This window comes from Azolla caroliniana, unplaced genomic scaffold (assembly GCF_043228905.1).
Source record: "Azolla caroliniana isolate FFs.n. ecotype wild unplaced genomic scaffold, voAzoCaro1.0.p SCAF_15, whole genome shotgun sequence".
Lineage (NCBI taxonomy): Eukaryota > Viridiplantae > Streptophyta > Polypodiopsida > Salviniales > Salviniaceae > Azolla > Azolla caroliniana.
Window position 1 is genome coordinate 15,847,887 of NW_028230450.1, and position 19,838 is coordinate 15,867,724.

General features: G+C 36.7%; 1 protein-coding gene across 7 annotated transcripts; it reads right to left on the bottom strand.

Moving 5' to 3' along the window:
- Positions 1–1,696: 1,696 nt before the first annotated feature.
- Positions 1,697–15,380, bottom strand: EMB2729 (Alpha amylase family protein). 7 transcript variants are annotated; one of them, XM_087331161.1, is made up of 21 exons: positions 14,969–15,380; positions 14,013–14,084; positions 13,392–13,456; positions 12,550–13,239; positions 12,215–12,387; positions 11,999–12,088; positions 11,800–11,875; positions 10,537–10,644; positions 7,807–7,897; positions 7,128–7,229; positions 6,946–7,048; positions 6,658–6,795; positions 6,502–6,570; positions 6,288–6,389; positions 6,123–6,200; positions 5,937–6,047; positions 4,183–4,263; positions 3,992–4,096; positions 3,013–3,098; positions 2,846–2,897; positions 1,697–2,173 (listed from the first exon to the last, which is right to left on the bottom strand). In XM_087331161.1, the coding sequence occupies exons 1-21, from the start codon at positions 15,349–15,351 to the stop codon at positions 2,141–2,143; spliced, it is 2,808 nt and encodes a 935-aa protein (XP_087187287.1). In that variant the 5' UTR covers positions 15,352–15,380; the 3' UTR covers positions 1,697–2,140. The 7 variants fall into 7 exon arrangements, 5 of the variants coding, with proteins under 5 accessions (XP_087187287.1, XP_087187291.1, XP_087187289.1 ...); XM_087331165.1 differs by lacking the exon at positions 14,969–15,380 and having other exon boundaries at positions 12,550–13,253; positions 14,013–14,087; XR_015531023.1 differs by lacking the exons at positions 1,697–2,173; positions 2,846–2,897 and having other exon boundaries at positions 3,012–3,098; positions 4,183–4,267.
- Positions 15,381–19,838: the final 4,458 nt, after the last annotated feature.

Below are 19,838 nucleotides of genomic sequence, written 5' to 3' on the forward strand. Positions count from 1 at the left end.
TGGAATAGTGACATCTTAAATATTATAGTTAAATATGATATACCTTAATAGTTAAGGTTATGAATATTGTTCCAAAGATACAAGTGTTGCAAGTAGTAATGTAGAAAGCCGAACTTGGGTTATTTGGATATCAATGATGAAATTCCTAACTGGGTCCCATGTTCGATCATTAAGTATATTAACCAAACTACTCAACCAATTTAATATATTTGTTGTGGAGAACTTCATATTTCAAAATTATTTCCACTTTGTATTTTGGATTAGCAATTAGCACAACAAGAGGAACAACATGATCTGAAATATAGATTGATACATAACGTTCCAAAAGTGATACATCAAACACTAGATGAAAACACATATGGGACAAGAGATTGAGACATATATGATGCGACTTCATAGATCTAGTCAAAGATATGTATAGCCCGATGTATTGACAATCCAACTTGTTGCAAGGCCTAATGATCTTGACATGACTTTGTTAGTGCCATTTGATCCCAACTCAAAATGTAGGTTCCTTCGTGATAAGTCAAGATGATGACAATATGCAAGTTTCTTGTGTGGATTGAACATCATGTAAATAGTATTGGCAAAGAGTAAATGCCCATTTCTTAGAATCGAAGTAGATGATCTTATGCAATCAAAGCCCCCACTTCCTTCAAGAAAGAAGCCTCCTCCTGAATTACATTTGTGCAATTGGCACAATCCCCTATTTCAAACTGATTGTGTTATATGACATCAATACCCCCAATGTAAGAATACCACTAATCAAAAGATAAGGAAAATGTGTTCAATCAAGTAAAGGAAATGGTGTCATTCTTCTCCCGTGAGGTATTGGGAAATCATTTTCTCCTTTTGCTACATCATTATAAGACTAAAACCACGATTATCAACTTCAAAATGGCATAAGAAATCTCTCCCAATCCAATGACAAGTTCCCACTTTTGTACCTCGCATGAACTCACTATCATTTTCCAATGACTTCTTTTGCATGCCTAATTACTTGTTGACATTGCACAGAATAGTGCACCTTCACTCTACATTTTAACATTTTTGCTATAGGGCAAATGTTTCTTGACAGTACAAGCCATAAATTAGCACATAACCTTTTGCTACTAACCTTGATTTATTTCTTTCCACAATCTTCTCAGCATTAAACTTTACCTTGTAAACCACTTAGACCAATAACTTTCTTACAAATAGGTGTAGGTACTAACTCTGTAACATCTTTTTTATGCAATGGATCCATTTTTTCCGTCATTACATTTACCCATTCCTCTGTTTTACTTTGCATTGTTCCTAAAAGATTTGTCATCATGACTCACAACTTTGCCATCCATGCAAGTTTATAGACCTTAAATAGATGAGCAAAATAATAATAAAACATGAAATAAGAAGTAATATTAAATAATGCAAGGGCCAAAATGATGTATGATATAACATCAGGTATCATATATCATACCAAATTATAATGTTACAATTGCCAAAAACTACCATCACATATATTGACCTCTAAAAAGGAACTTTGTGCCATTAATGATCTTCTTTCCTCATGGGGGTTTCTCTCGATGCCTACACATCTCCATTGGAAAGGCAAGTTGTTGGTGTATAACAACTCAAACCATATGTACAACAAAGAGATCATTGCCACAAATTTTGAATGAAAATCGATAAATGGACACATCACCATGTCATGCCATGATACTTGATGTGGATATTTATAGCTCTCTTTTACCAATTTGCTCAAAATATGTAAGTCGACACATGTAATTTGTAGTAACTTATAGTTGTTCACAAGTCACATATAAGAAAGGGAATGCTAGTAGTACAGAGTTATCTCCCAACTATATATGTTGTCATTTATCTGTGTAGAATAGCACCAAAATATCTTGCATCTGATCTCGCAGTAGGTGTTCGTTCATAAATGCCCCAGTTGGCAAGTTGAGGATCATTTTTGTAGACTTAATTTGGAAGTAATACTAAATTAGCACGATTCAAGTTTCAACTCGAGCTGAGAAACTTGATTGGTTCTTCATGATCCATGTTTTCGCCTGGAACATCTCAATAAATGCACATGCCTTATCTCCTATGAGGTCCAAATCAGGTGTTCCAAATTACATGATCAAACATTTCTCATCAGGACTCACAGCTTTGCCATTCGTGCCAGTTTATATACCTTAAATAAAGGAATCAAATAATTATAAAGAGAAGTAATATTATCCTAACCAAAAGCCCAAAATCATACACCTTACAGAGGACCAAGGAACAAATATCAATATACTACCATCATATATCGTGACCTCTGAAAAGTAACTTCATCCCATTGGTCTCTTTTCCTGAAGGTCTCTCTATACCTACACATCTTCCCTAGAAAGTCAAGTAGTCAGTCTATACTGAAACGCAAACCACCTGTAAGATGGGGCCTCAACAGTGTTACTCCATAAAAGTTGTTGAAATGACAACAGCATGAGCCTCCTAAAACGAAGTGTATGGGTACATCTCCAATCCACCTAAAGCTTCTAGCTAGTCAGTCTATACTTAAAGATGGTCCACAATCTTGGCTTTACAAAGGTTCATACTGAACCAGTGGGCTGTTGGGATGTCTGTAAGATATCCCCTAAATTTCAGATGAACATACACCATCACTCTTGAAAGAGTAGAAGGGTTCTCCTTGTCTAAATTTATGGGCTTTTGTATCTTTTGTTTGATTGTTTCCTTAAAGATCAATATAACCTTCGTATCTCGCAGCATTGCAGTTTGCAATTAATATACAATAGTAATTAAAATTTACTAATAAATAAATGAGTCAAAAAAGTATTTCCACAGAAAATGAACCGTAAGTTTCTACCTGAGCACTTAGATTAGGTAAGGACAACTCCAATGTAAAAGCTCCATTTTTCCTTCCATAAAAAATATATTTCAATGCGTCAACAACAAAGATTTGGATAATGTGAGGTGCTTATGTTCATAGAGGTGAGGTAGCCATATTCATACAAAATATTATTACGTGTATACCTTACTAAAGAGCTATTCATTACCAACACATGGCCATCCAAACGACCATCTCCACCAAAAGACGTACAGTCACTATCCAAAAGCAACTGCAAATAAAAGACCACTCTTAATCAAGATATTAAAAAAAAATATTAAATCAATACATCATATTGGATATTCACATGATATATCTGACACTTGAAATGTGATCAAATTCTGAGGAAAGTATTAACAGTAGAATATATTAGGGCCATGGCCAAAAACTCCCTGGTCTCGTTGAAAGATACTATGCAGAAATTTTAATATGATTTGGCACTGTAAATTGCCAGGTAATTACACTGATTTTAAAATCAAAGAACAGATGCACCTCTCTGAATAGTCTCCAACGTAAGTTTGGAAATCAAATGGACCAGAGGAGTGAGAGAAACAGCTCTTCAAGATACACACGGAAATGTTGGAAACTGTGTGGAAATCCGTATCACTGTGATGAATTCCAAGTCATCACATGAAGTCATCTCAAGAGGCCTGTGGACTGCCAAGAAACAACCAGCATAACAACCAGGTCTAAGACATGGCGTAGAATAAGGACTGTCCCCAAAAGAGAGGTAACCTATATGCAGCTCAAGTTCCAACATGGGAAAGCAAAAGACTTGTTGCAGACCATACACCATAAACCCTGTGACTGGTTATGATGCATGAGAAGTGTGCCAGTGCATGTAATTGACGTTGAGAAACCACATGTGAGACCAGAAACAACTCAGGCAAACATAGCAGCCATCCTCATTTATGATTGTAATATTGTAACCAATAACAAGTTGATTCAAAGACCACAAAATATGTTTTCTTGCATCAACGATGGTTCAAGACGCATAGACATCATGTTCTCACAATAAAATTTATGAATAGGGGAAGGTAGCTTGCATGAATACATTTTTACAGCCCAAATTTACATGTTTTTTCGTATTTACAAAACAATCTTTGCCATCCACTTAGAGCTCACCTCATATTGACCTGCTTCTTCTACTGGAATCTCAAAGGTATCATGAGAATGTTCTGAATGAAAGTTAAGAAGAAACAGCAACCTCCCACGAGAAAATGCTAGTATCTGCAACACTAGCAATGCATCATTTTGAAAGTTCATGTTCAAACAAGTTTCAGTTAAACAAAATAAATCAGCATTTACTTATCAACCTTTTCATCATCATCTACTAAGAGGATCTCCGCAGGTCGTCGGTTTAAAATACCATGTTCCTCTTCGAGCATCATTAATGCCTGCCTTGCTAACAAAAATGTTTAGTACATCATTTCAGGGCCAAGAGACTATTCCATGTACAGCATATCACATTATTTAAAAATGCATACATAATTTGAATCAGAACCACTAGTTGTGAATGATCTTTCCTTCCTGAGAAATAAAAAACACTTAAACTACAAAAACAGAATCAGAGGCTACCTAATTGTACAATGATGAGTGGTAAGATTCTCTATATACATAAAAAAAGTGTGACACTTCAAAATATATATAATATATTATATATTTATATTTATAATTAATTATTTTCTGACGCCGTTTCAAATTTTTTAAATAAAGCCCATGAAATCTCAAAATATTTCATGTGATGCTGAGTAGTATGCACAATGAAAACCACCAAAGCAGCCCATAATAATAATACTGTTTAGATCCCTGCAATGAGCAGCTGATCCCGGACATGTATGCATCCTAACAGATTCTAGCTTTTGTCCTCGATGATGTAATCAAAGAATCGCTGATCAATAAGTAGCAGCTGTACACCCAAACACACTAGATGCAACTGTAAACAAGGTCCCTGGCTGTCTATGTAATGGTATGCAAAAAATTTCCACATGGAAGGAAGAAAAGGAAGAGGTATTTTTCAGTTTATGGCAGAGTTTCTTAGGAGGTTGCAGCAGATATAACTAAAGGAAATAGGGACCCTAAGGGTACTCTTTGAAATAAAACAAACTTGATCTTATTACAAAGAATACCCTTATGGTCCCTCTTTCCTTTACTTAAATCTCCTGCAACCTCCCTCTAAGAAACTCTGCCATAAAATGAAAAATACCTTTTCCTTTTCAGAGCCAATGAGCATCCAATCCAACCTAAATTTTGGGTTCAATGGAACCATTACAGTTCATGTTCCCCACTGACCACATCCTCTTAATCTGTAAATGATTTGCCACATTAACCACAGTTATAAATCCTAGCTTTCTTAAGAATCCTCGCTTATTCAAGTAAATAGTCCAGCATCCCCTTATTTCATTGGCAACTTACAATCTTACCTTAAATTTCCCAATACATACCTCTTCTAAGCAGAAAAAGGGTTCTAACTTGTGATTCTAGTCAAATTGACCATAATCAAAATATATAGAAATCTCTAATAGACCATAGCGGCTTATGAGACCTAAAACAATTACAACTGTTTATGTTAAACTCATCAATGGAAGTAAACAACAGACCTTCCAAAACTGAACTGCTTGAGAATGTGTAATTATGAGTGATCGACACCAATCAGTTTTAATGACTGATAATTAATACTGAAATAACAATGAAAAATGGCCAATCAGTTAATGCATCTGCAATGACAGATGCATTGAGTGTGCAACCCTGCAGGATAAATTGAGGGCCAAAAAATACCTAATAGGAGCTAATAACTGAAACCTAAGCACCTAAGGGAGACACAGGCAAAATTAATTTTTGGGGTTTATGAACCCTCTGGAAGGTCGTCCTTCCCAAGGTATTACCTATACTCAGCTTCTACATGTGATAATAACTGTTCGACACTGCCCATTTCTAGCATCAGGATCTGTCCCCTAGTTCAACTAGTAATGACATTATTGTTTCCATCCCGTTTGCATTACAGATTTATCGGATACATTTTAACACAGAAATAAACAGAATCAGATGAAATGAATAATTTACATCCAACCTGATCAAAGTCTGCAAGGTATGAATGAGGTCCATTCTCATTCAATAAATTCCATCGTCGGCGTGCAAGGGAAAAAGAATGGCGGTTGCTGGACCTTGGAAACTCAACCCTCTGATAATGAGACAAGGTCAATCACAACACTATGCAATATTGAACCAAAATTCAAAACTCAAATATTGTAACTACCTCTGGATGACCAAATTCGTTGCCCATAAAGTTCACATATCCTGACCCAGCCATGCTCAGTGTGGCCAATCGTATCATCTAGCAAAGTACTCACATTTTCATTATTTATACTTGCTTATGATACATGATATCAACACAACATCATTTGCAACTTAATATATACACCTTCAATAATGCCACGCCTTTCATATCCAATCCTGCCTTTCCATCCTTAGTATTTGAACGGGATAATAACACTTGATATAATGACATCCCTCCTGCTATAGACTTTCAAACAAATAGGCAAAGGGATGCAAACATATAAATATCATCACACAAAAATATCTTACATCTGGTATCCAGAACAAGAAGAAAAACCTCAATATTTTTCTTCCATTACCTGCATGTGATTCTCGGTATAAACAATCATCTTGCCTATGCTCTTATGGTTTGTTAAAGTGTCAACAATCTGTGGAGTAGAGGATTGGATTCAGTTACGGGTTCAAAGAAGCTCACATATCATCTTCAGGTAAGAAATGTTAAATGACATTATCACCTGACTCATGATCCAATGTTCATCTGATCCATTTTGAAATAACCACAACCACATTTCAGCTGGCTGTGTGCAAACAAAGTAATCAAATCCAAGGCCTCCACTATGGATTGGGTCGCAAAGTCCAGGGTAAAATGTTGCCTGGTATTTAACAATCACAAAAGATTTAACAACTTCTGCCCTAACCCCTCCACAGGAAAGTTCCTTTCAAAATACATTGAACATTTACGAGGAAGGAATATAAATCTATGGAAGATTTCAGAAGATCCTAGTGAAAGAAATGTGCCTTACATCCTCTGCAATCGTTATAATATTGGAATTCAGTCCATGCAGTAATTCATTAACCAATATCAAGTAGATCTGTGCATCTTGATCCACATACTGATTGCAAAAACTGCAGATCCAAAATTTAAAAACTTAGGACTTCAAATCGTGACTATTGGATATTATCTGATAAAAATATCATAGCTCACAAGTCATAGCTGCCTGTAGGTTTTTCAAAACCATTATGAGTGTACAGCATTGACGCCAATGAATGGAAATTGAAACCATCAATATGATATTCCTCGACCCACCTGAGATTTCAAAATTTCTTTATGAAAATGTAGATCAGATCCCGCCAAAACGATAACATTCAAATGAGCAAAGAGTCACAAATTCTCTCACAAGAAGTATGCACAGACCAAAAAGTACTAAAACATCTAGAATCGAGTTGAGGTTAGTATGCATATAATGTGCATAACAGTGCTGGTTAATGTGCATTTATTATCAAACCAAACATTAGAAGAGTTTATTTCATGATGTATGTGTAAATCCTGAACAACAAAGTATATGCAGCATGTCTTCTCCAAATGGAACCCATCGGAAGCTCCAAAATCGTCTCTCAAATGTTGACTAGACCAAAAAAATGATTTCATCATGCATTACAGCATGCTGTATGCATGTCTCCACAGCCCATAGATCTCAATATTGCCAATAATATCTAATGCCAATAGGCATCCAAAGATGGACACTACTTTCTGATACATTTTTCTTTGCTATCTATTTGCAGACTAACATGCTTCATCTAACCTATCTGCAATTGATATGTAGCAAATGGCAATTTCCCTTGTTAAATGTATTCTAACACTCAAATTCTGGGATATACATTACCACTTCAGGTTTGATAACAGAAATCGTTTGACTTCATAATCACTGTACTTGAACATACGCATTCCCCAATATTTATGGTGCCCTCTCTTTCCTGAAATAAACAATGAAGCTTTATGTCATTCATATAGCTATACTACATTGCACCAGATTTAAAAATAAATAGAAAGGAGCTTATGTTAACACCTGATCAATCAACTTAAGCATTGAATAATAACATTATATGCAGACAATTGTAGAAACCCCTCTTTCTGATAGGCTAGGATGCAATCAACCAGTCAAATTGGCCTTAAAATAAACATCTACATTGACTTCAATATCAACCTGAATTTTGTTGTCTAATCACAAAATGCCACATCAAAAAAAAAATTAAGACAGGACAAAAAAACATTTGGGATACATACAATAGCACTATACAATTAACTTTACAGAGTCTAACACAGTAAGAATAAGTGCCTTAGATTTCTTTCTAGACAACGGTGTCATGATGTGGCACGCCCAAAGGTAGAAACTAGGAGAAGGGGGGCAACCACAAGTATGTAAATATATATTAAAGAAAACAAATATAAAATAATAGAAACTAAATGGCCTAGTAGTTAGGGCCGTTTGAATCTCTGCCAGAGTGAATGAAGGAATTATTTCTTTTATTCTCTTTTTTTAATACAAAGCGGGTTACTTTGCATTTAATACAAAATGAGGCGCCTCTCCCCCCATAAAAGGAGGGGAAAATGACTCATTTAGGGGTTCTTTTTGGGGATTTTGGTGCTCGACCTTGGGATTTTTGCATTATGGTATACTGTTAATTTTTTTCTTCTTCTTCTCTACCTCCTCTTCAGAGGTCTTTGCAATCTTCTTCACCACTGAGCTAACCATGCGTTAACAACTTCAAGGAAGGGTTCAGCACTGGTTGTTGAAGGGAACATGAAGCAGCCCAAGAACACTAATCCCGCAATGAGGGCCGTAGTTGTCGGTAGTAGTTGCAGTCTTGGTGGTCCACTCGACTCACCTTCACCAGAAACTCCAAGCCTCCCTTCATTCTTGTCTTAAAATCATTAACTGTTGTAAAAGTTATCATACTCATGGCATTATTTGGTGAACCCAAATTTTTTTTGTCCTAAGAAAGAGAAATTTCTCTAAATTGTGTGTCGATTACCCTACAGCATTGTGTGTGCAGATGTGAGTGTGAGGAGGGTCAAGCTGTTGCCGGTGAGCAGGCCTTGCCTCTCTTCATTCGCCTCCAAACATTTGCATCCTTTGTTTGTATCCTACGTTCGCCTCCAAACGTTCGCATCCTTTGTTTGCATCCTTCATTCACCTTGTTCGTTTATTCGCGGCTTACGTTTGCCTCTCAAGCATTCTCTTCACCTCGATCTTTGTGCACCATTTATTTATAAAGGGGATTCATGTGAGGAGATCTTCAACGCAGTACAAAGAAGCACAGGTAGGCGTCCTCCCTGGTTCAGGACCCCTATGGTCCCGCTCGAGAAGCACAGGCAGGCATGTTTACACGACAACAGAATCTGGGACTTCTCTAGGGTAGTTGAATCAACTTTAAAATCCGACAATGGTAGATAAATTTTGCACACTTCCTCCATGAGAACGGCAAAATGAGCCAAGTTTTATAAACCAGTCTACTGTTGTAGTACATTGGCAATCATTATAGTTTTATATTGATTATATAATATTTAATTGTCCTTCATAGATAATATAAATTTTTGAATTCTAGATAACTTGGCAAATATCCTCACTCTAACCAAACTCATGTCCATTATTGCAAGTGATGAAGCAGATCCCAACCATCTCACCACCCACTAACTCTGCACGAGGTAAGGGTTTTTGCTACATTGGTCCTTTGTTGAAACAATATTTTCACCATGGATACCTTCGATTTATTGGATCCTTTTGTGTGCCATGATGCTTCATGCCTCCCAGATGCTGGAGTTCACAGGTTCAACCCTCTCCTCTATGCCTTGTCTATCTGACTCTGTTACCACCTATGTTTCCATACACAACTTGTTTGTCTAACTCTGTCTGCTTTTATTCACATACTGGTCTCCACAGGACGATAATAAGTCATCATCCTTAGGGTTCTTTAAAGATTCTTAAAAGGAAGTTTTATTGCCAAGAAGAGATAGATGTTTATCTTAAACGTACCAAAAACCTTCCAGAACCACGTTTTACAACATATCTAAAACTGTTCTATTAAATATATAACAAACATGTCAAGCAATCAAGCAAGCTACATTTAGCAATTTCACTATTTTCGCTCTTAGAGTTCAGACCCTCCAATGTGACGGAGTAATCACATGATCCCAAATTGTTCCTTCAGCATATATATACTACTTTGCTAGGATCAGATGGATGTCTCTCAAATATACCTGTTCTAATACTCTGTTGGCATTGAACATCATTATCCATAATATATCCAAGTTAAAGAGAAGTTGTATGTACAATTCCAAAATAATCTAATGTATTTCTAGATGCACAAGTTTGCAAACAATAAACAGAAACATTCAATTCTCTTAGAAGGAAATCACTGTACAGGTTGATTTTCACATCTTTATTTTCCATCTCCAGCTAGATATAGGACATTGCCAAATCTGAATCTCTATTTTATTTGAAAAATATGCCAGCACTTCAGAAGGTTTTATTTTTCAACATCTAGTTAAACATCTAATTTCAGCATTATACGTACTTGGCAAATGGTGCAAATTAAATGTAGTCGTGATGTACCTGTGTGAAAGTAGCAATCATTTGCTCCATCAAATAGAGATAAACCGTGCAGTGTTTCTGGCGAGGCATATGAATGCACAATGTCCAAGAATACTAGCAATCCAAGACCTGTGACAAAACAGTAACAAATTATGATACGATTACTGGCATAATAATGACAACAATGACATGTGGACTGCAAGTTGTGAAGCACATTGGGCATCTAAGCAGCATCTTGATCATTGGATCCAAGATACTATGCTCTCATTAATTGTGTTAATGATTAATGCCTGTTGATACTACAATTTATTAGCGTTTCACATTGGTTCATAACTACTTGTACCGTTCATAACTACTTATTCACCTCTATGTAGCACTTTTCAGAAAGTCCATGTCAATGAGTACCAACGATAAAGAAATAAAAGAATGTTTATTGTTCGCTCTCTAAAAAGATATCATAGCCTTACTATGATATGTTTAGCTTATTTTTAGACAACTGAAATTTGAAGCAAGTGAGCTTATTTGCATATGGCCATGATGTCTATTTTTCTGAATCAAAACAAAATTGTGATCGTCTTTACTTCATGATCAGTCTTCTGGAGGGCTTCCTTTAACCGAACAAAATTATTGGCCTAGCTCAAGATTCAATGGAATAAAATAAATCAAAATCCTGTTTTCCAGTTTCTAGAGAGATGTCTTCATTGTTCAGGAATCATCCAAGAACATGACCATCATAATGGGAGATATTATCCTTCATTGAAGCCAATGAAAATAGTACAGAGTTAAGAAATGAAACAATACAGAATGCTCATCCACAAGGCATGTAATAAAAACTTGAGAAAAGTAATATAGAATCAAAGAATCTACAGTCAAAAGAAAGCTTTCAACTTGCTCTTCATGAATGGGCCAAAGTGAAGAAACGATATACATGTCATACCAGCAGCAACGAACAATAGAAGACAATTAAATCCACATATAATTCCGGCAGCTGTGATAGATACATAGTATATGATTTCCAATTACTTTCTCTGCAAAGTAACATGATGCACAAAGGCAAACTTACCTCTTGGGAGAAAAAACATAAATTGTATAAAAGGCCTAACAAAGGTTTTACACACGGCATGTTTAGATAACTGGCATGTGTAAGGGAATTCCAATTACTAATATCATAATAGAGAGTCTGTTATAACCAAAGAATACATATACCTAGACATGGATAAACACCAGAACAATGAAAGCATACATGTTTTTAAATGAAACTTGAATAGAAAATTATCAAATCACCATGTGCTGTGTCGACAAGACGTTTAAAATCTTCAGGTTTCCCAAATCTACTACTTACAGCAAATATGCCAGTCACCTATAGCAAACGTTTTTCCAAAGATTGAATGAGTCAAGGATTTGCTTTTCATGTGTACTTACATATACACGTTACACACACATACATATCGCATTAATATCTCTATGAATAAATAAAGGGAACCTTATAGCCTGCACTTGTATAATCATTGTGCTCCTGAATACCAAATAATTGGATAACATTATATCCCGCTTTCTTAACATGTGGAAGAACCTGCAGAAAATCAACTTAAAGGTGAGAAACAGCCCATGAACGATTACAGAATCTGTATACGCATCTGCAAGACTCTATATTTAGTGAGGAAGAAATAATAGGATGCGATGAAACAGGTTTTCTCACATTCTCAGTAAATTCATTGTAAGTCGTGATGTGTGCATTAGATCCACTTATCCCAACATGGCATTCATAGATACGCAATGACCTAGGCCGTGCTGGACTGGTGTTTTGCCAATGAAAAACTTCACCAGGTGGTGGATCCCAAAATATAGAGCTTGCTTTATCGCCATCTGGGTCTATGATAGAAGATGCAAATCTAGAACTATTTAAACTTCCATAGAATGCATAACACAATTTAATAGCATCCGCATATGGAGATTAGTTGCTAGAAAAGCATGCTAGTACATAGAATTATATCGCATGCTATCTCCATAGAATTGATGATGTGTTTAAGATACCTGGTAGTATGTAAGTGGACCACGCAGAAACTCGCTCAACTGGTCCTCCCTTTGTATGGAAATAGATTCTGTATCTACCACCATGTGGAATGCCGGGAATATATTTCTCTTGCCATGCTTTTCTACCTTTGATCAGCTGTTTCCAATATGGTAAGGGGGGCTTCTTCTCAAAAACCCTTTTCCTCCAGACAGGATCATCTACCAAATTAATATATTCATAATTCTTTCCATCATCTTCAGCGATTACAGGTGGAAGATCAGGATTCCCATGCAATTCACGAAATTCTTTAACTTTGGCTTTTGCTCTTTCAACAATTTCAGGAATATCATCTACCTCTTTGTTCTCATCCATGTTTATTGCATCTAGGTCTTCACCAAAAAAGATTTTGGCAAGTTCCTGAGCAAGTTTTTCAGACCGGTCACCCATATATTCATCTTCACCTGGCTCCCAATACTCATCATTGGATTTCTTCATAAGTGCCTTGATGTCGGGATTTTGATCGCCTAGATCGATATCATCCACGTAATTGTAATCTTGATGAAATGAATCTTCCTCTTGTCCTTCTCGAAGCTTATCATCAACAAATATACGCCAGTAACCATAATCATCAAGCTGTATTTCACGATTAGAAAAGTTTTTCCGATGATGCCAATTATTGAAATCACCAACAATAGAGCAGAATTCTGCACCTGCATACGGTGCACTAAAAATGTCACCAACAATAAGTAGCATGATTATTCACAAAATCCATATGTTATGGAAGACCATGGAATAAAACAAGAGTATCAGCATAGAAGAAATAAATAATAAATAGATGCAAAATCCAAATGAGGTATTATACCAGGAGCCCATTCAATAAGCTCAACCCCATGCTGGATATGCCGATGCAGACCCAAAACAGTAGAGCTGCACATTTAAGTTAGAAAATTGTGATGAGCCAAACATTATTAATCCTTCAGGAAAAATCCAAATATCATGGATATCAAGTCAATGATTATTCTGCATAGAAACAATAAACGTAATTGGAAGATTGAAGTTCCGAATAATTTCCCATGTCAGGGGTGAGGTTTGAACAGCAGATGATGTACAAAAAAGTTCCATATAGAACGTGAAATGTCCTTCCCATTTTTTTTCACTGTTCACACAGAAAACTCGAGCCTTTGTTCTATAAAGCCTTTCAGTTATAACTTCATTTAAAGCCCAGCAGGAAAATTAGCAAGTTCCATAGAATTTTTTATGTTCGACATGTGCAAATCATTTTATATGTTGCCAGCATATGGATGGGGTCAATTTACATAGTGATAATGAAAAAGATCGCGAATAAGATTCTTGTATATAAAAAAGAATCGAAAACAATGGCACACAGTTACCCCCTATTAAATGGTAGATCTTTCAAATAGATGGGTAATATCTTACAACATTGAATATATAGTCTCACGAATGGATAACCAGGGGAACATACGCAGATGCAAATTCAAGAAGATCAATATCACGGAGCGCGATGGTCTCTTTAAGCTCTTTCAATGCTTTGTACCTGCATACAGAAAACAATAAGATGTGTCTAGAAAACACATATGCTCAACAAATATCATATTCAGAAAACGCATATCATACAATTCAGTTTTCTTACATCTCAAATCAGCAAAAAGAAAGTAGTGACATCTTCATTCGTTCAGTTATATTCTTGCAGTGGTGCATCTTTGGATGTCTCCATATGTATGTATATGATTAATAGCATGACAGGTTATACAGAAAAACTCTGGAATTCCCATAAGATCACCCTAATTTTTTGTTATTTCCCCAAATACCACTGGTCACAGCCTGCCTCTCGAGAACTTATGTGTGCAATTTGAGGAATTATATCACCCATTCATTCCCTTTTCTGTCTCTTCCCAAGATTGACCTGGAGCACTTGGAGAAATGATGATGAATCCTAAGGAACTTTTGGGGAAATAAAGAAAATCTTAGCCATATTTTGAGGTTATGTTTCCTCTTCACTCACACGCCATATTTTTTAAAAGTTCTTATCTAATTCATGGTTTTCCTCATGCTTCTCTACCTCATTAATAGACACAAAAATGAGATATGATACTAACAAGAAGTTTTCCTTCATTTGATTTAAACCTTCATTTGATTTAAACCCTCATTAGATGTTTCATCTGTTTTTCTCTCTTATGTCTACTTCATCTGCTTCATTTCTCTCCCTGTTGTGTATTTCAATTTTGAAGAAACATTCTTCATGCTCTTCGCTACCAAAATATGAAACATTCTTTCTCATAACGGTGATCGTGAAGAAAGCAAAAAAGACTCTAAACGTACGACATGGGATGATCATACCATTATTATTTTGCTTGCGAAATTGCAAAAGAAAGACAGAAAGAGAGAGAGAGAGAGAGAGAGAAAAGGCTTCATTTTTACCTGTTCCTTAAGAACTGCGCAAAAGCTTTTGTGGAAAGTTCAGTCTCTTTACTTGAGGAATTCTTTAGAAGAGGAGAAGAAAAAGAGGAGAGAGATTCATCGAGAATCCCAGTTGGATTCATTCTGATTGTTTCTCTCTTCTTAACTTTCTTGGCCTTCTCAGGAGGAGGAGGAGGAGGAGGAGGAGGAGGTGTAGAAGCATCATCAAGAGACCTTATAGCATTCTTCATGATAAGCTTACATTTCCTCGCATTGCTCTGATTGTGTCGATGGAGGTGGAGGGTGGAGGAGAAGGGGAGCAGGGGAGGAAGAAGAGCATGGGGGAATCTGAGGCCATAGCTCTGTGGCTGTTTCTGTTGTTGTTGAAGGAAGGGCCTGGCCATGGATTGATGGGTATGGAGACACAACAGAGAGGCAGGGGGCTTCACAAACAGACCACAGGAAGAAGAAGAAGAAGAAGAAGAAGAAGAAGAAGAGAGAGAGAGAGAGAGAGAGAGAGAAACCTTATCAGCTCCTCATAAAACTAAAACCATGCATAAACCCTGCTTCTCCACAAGGAATTCGCAGCGGTTCGGTTTCAGCTTAACCAGTTTGGCCCCCTGCCCAAACCAAACCGTTTAAGCCTTAACCGGTTTGGGAGTAGTTTCCGAACTTGAACCGAACCTATTCCTAAGCTGATTAAGCCTTAACCCGTTTGGCCCAAAACAGTTCGGTTTTGTCTTGAGCCATACCAAACCGATGATCTCAAACTACTTAAAGGAGCTCAAGACTGAACTGAACCTCCAAACCGCCTAACCGTTTAAATGCAGTTTAATGGTCGAGTTCAAGGCTGAGCCAAGATGTTGCTAACTCCTATCTACATCCAAGCTATGCTCTTTATAAATTCTCACTCTCACTTACTCTCTCTCTCTCTCTCTCTTTTGGTGAAAACACACAATTACATTAAAAAATGTGTGTAAAAAACACTACTTACAATAGGTGTGACAATGGAGTATGGTCACCCACTAACTACACTACACTACATGGGTAGTGGAACATGTTAAATTGCCAATAGGCAAGACGAACACTCCACCGAGAAAAGAATTTCCACTTGCCCCAATAAGGAAATTTGCCACATTAGTACTCCCTTCAACTTTCGTAAATATGCTTTCACTCCATGTCTACTGTCGAATACAAAAACGTTGCGCATATTCCAATTATGACGCAATCCCCAATATCTCAAAAATTGAAAAACGATCTCCATCTCTGATTTTGGGTCAACCTGTGTAAATTGTGCAAACACCCACTGTCTAGGTGTCAAAGAACACTGTGATAAGACTATTTGAGAAATGTAACTCCAAATCTGACAAGCAATCGGACATTGTATAAATCGATGAGTACTATCTTCCAGTTGAACAATGCAAAAGAAACAATTACCTGTTGTTAATCCACGATGCTTTAGAGCTAATCCCAAAGGCAAACCTCCAATCAAAACTCTCCAAATGAAGACCTTTGCTACAAGCGGTAATTTAGAATGCCAACTACGGTGTAAGATATGCCACCACCCATGATCAGATTTGTGTAATCTCCATTCTTCTTCATCCTTTGAGGATAACCATCCAAGAGACTCAACTGAGCAATGATACAAAAGATTAGTAGTCACTTGTAACAATGATGTTTGACCCTTTAAACACCAATCAAGCAATGGTTGTTCTCTTGTTTATAGAGGGTAAGGGACCTTGCATCAATGCAATATTTTATAGTTGTTGCCAAATAAACCCATAATTAGGCGAAATACGTAATAATTGTTGCGCTTCAGCAAACTCCAAAATTCTTTGAGATGGAGCCTCAACTATATCTCCCACCTCTTTGACCCCCAAACGAAACAAACGATTAAATTGAGCGCGCAATCTCTCCTTTCCTGGCCAACATAATAACTGAGAAGACACAAGCAACTCTTTTTGCAAAGAATTGTAACAATGCTCTCTACTAGATGATGGTTTCCATACACATAACAAGAGTGCTTCTTGGCATGAGGTAACCAAGTGTTGAACACATGTAGAGCCCATAACTTACTCTCTCTCTCTCTCTCTCTATTGTAATTAGTTTACCCTAATGGTAAAAGTCATTACACTTCGAAACCCAATTTTCTCACCTCTCTATTACTCTATAAATATCTCTTATTTCTCTAGACGCCATTGTGGAATATAGGGGTTGAACCCATGACCACCTGACCTCCAGTGGGAATCTTACCAACTGAACTCTTAGTCTTTCTCTTTTATTATAATTAGCTTACCCTAGCGGTAAGTTGTTACACTACAAGCACCTACGTCTTGGGCTCAAAACCCACCATCTCTCTAAGTATTATATACTTCATATCTTAATTCACTAGATGCCACTGTGGAATGTAGGGGTTGAACCCATGAACTCCTGGTCTCCATTGGGCAACCTTACCAATTGAACTACATCCATCTAGGCTCTCTTTCTTTCTTTCTTTCTTTCTAACGAGTATCCATTGCCCCTGTCAATTAGTTGGACACACGTGTTGATTCCATCTCGTGTCGATGTGCCTTCGATTTATATGTCTCCCAATGTGTTACCTATCAATCTCTCAGATGTTTTACTTGAAATGAAGCGTCTGCTCAAGCCCACAATAAATTCCATGTTAAACATAATAATAATCTGTCTTTGAGAACAACAAACGAAATCAATGTGCCTAATTTAGTAGAATTGTCTAAGTTAGTAGAGAATTCACGTAACCTATTTAATTGGCATTGTAAGCTTATAAAGCAGGCCAAATTTCTACCTTTCGAAAGATGGAGAGTTCTCCAGAGCGAGCGAAGTTGTTATAGGCATAGCCTTATAGATTAACTCTATGACTAGTTTTAGTGAAGAGTAGGATGATTGGGAAATTGGTTATACTAAGAACAACGACAAACCTATATATTCGTATGACATGTGGTGGTTGGGAAGCCATGGGTGTTGAGCCTAGAATCTTTTCTTTCTCAAATTGGATGTTAGATGTAGAACTTATGAATGTTTTCCTCTATACACTTCTTCTTATCCACGACCTGCGTTTTTTCTACTTTTTGACGTTTTTAAAAAAAACGCATTTATGCCAATCCATTTGAGTTTCTTCCTTCTTTGATTGTTATGATGTTTGAAGCCTCGATATTAACCTTTATTCTTGAGTGTCCTAGTGTCCTATGAATTCGCCATAATTTTTTCTTAGGAACGAAATCTAAATTCACATTTATCTCCCGAACCATTTATGGTGAGCTTAAAATAAAGAGAAAAGAAAAGAACCCCTTCATCTTATAGTAGGCTATAGAGAAATGAGTATAAATATTAAGAAACATTATCAAATTATTGTGTGAGAAAAAACCTTGTTAAGTAGTGTGAAAAAAATCTTTCCCTCCCTGATACACACACACACACACACACACACACATCGACAATCACCGTCAACATCTTTCTCCTTATCAACACAAAGAAAGAGATACATACGCTCTTGGAACATAAGTAAGACCACGAGATACATACTTCTTGATAGAAGCAAGTGTATCAACATATGGATAAACATTTCAAGCAACTGAACCTTTTGCACAAAAACGTCCAAAGACTTGAGATTCGTTAGAGTTTCCTCCATTTGAATTGCTCTAATCTTTTGATTTATCAACTTTGATTCCTTTGTGATACACCATCTTCTTCACATTATCTTTTCCTTTATGTATAACTATTTGTTTGGGTGAAGCATTCAAGGGTATGAAGTCAAGGCCATTCTTCTTTGGAACCACGATGATTGGTGACTCCCACTATAAATCCTCCACAAGGTAAATAAAACTCATCCGCAACAATGCTTTGAACTCCTTTATAAGAACTTCCTTTTGCATAATCCTCAATTGATGATGTTTTCAGAAAATTGGTACACTTTCCCTCCTTCATATTGATGTTGTGCATGATGTCATCTATTCCTCTTATTTGTGAATGGTGAAAGATGAATAAGTTTGGAAACTTAGAAATAATAGAAATAAACATTCTCTATTTCTCTTTGGATATCGTTGGAAATCATCTTCTCTTTTTCCTCCAAGGTGACAATGCTTTCTTCTTCGATGTACTATAGGTTCTTGCCGAATAGGCAAGTGTATTATCTTGGAAGAAGTTTCTCAGGTCACGTGTCCCTATTTGCCTACATTTCCATCTTTAGGCACATCCTTAACCTTATTTTTCAATCTTTCTTCATCTGCTTTATAATGGGCATTTTGTTGTGAGATAGTATGATCTTCACTCACAAAGCATTGCGTACCTTTGAGGTATACCCAACTATTTTCGAGATAGATAGATAGGTAGGTAGATTCTGTAATCGTCTTCGGAGGTCAAATATGACCTATGAGACCAAAAATATTACATTTCACGTGATACGTGTGAAAGTGAGTAGCAAGTCTCGATGTTCAAGAACTTTACCAATGGATGTTGCAATCGAGAGTGCACATTGTGGTTGTGAGAGAAATTCGTGCAAAGATTGGGTTTGCTTGGTTGAAGATGTGTGGAAAACATGGTCAAATATGATCAAAGGTAGAGCATTGTATCAAAGTGTGATACTCAGACCCTCGAACTTGTTTAGGACAAAGTGTGCATAGTCGACCACTCTCATCACTTGTGCTCCAACGCCCCATCTCACATTGCAATGCATGTGAGCTAAGTCTCATGGAAGCAATGGTTCGAATGGCAGATAACAATATGGGCTCTAACATGTATCGATGTGTATGGTTTCCCCGTTCTATGAAGAATATGGTTTGTAGTTAGGTGAAACATGTTTGGTATAATGTGTGAAGCGTGAGCCTCCCCATTTCTCCCATGTCATGATACATTAGAGAGAGAGAGAGAGAGA

Excerpts from the sequence above, each read along its gene's own strand:
- EMB2729 (XM_087331161.1), bottom strand. The coding sequence starts at position 15,351 with ATGGCCAGGCCCTTCCTTCAACAACAACAGAAACAGCCACAGAGCTAT. Across the intron at positions 13,457-14,012 it reads CTTCTTGAATTTGCATCTGC|CTCTACTGTTTTGGGTCTGC; the intron begins GTATGTTCCCCT and ends TTAAATGTGCAG. Across the intron at positions 6,796-6,945 it reads TTATAACGATTGCAGAGGAT|GCAACATTTTACCCTGGACT; the intron begins GTAAGGCACATT and ends GTTAAATACCAG.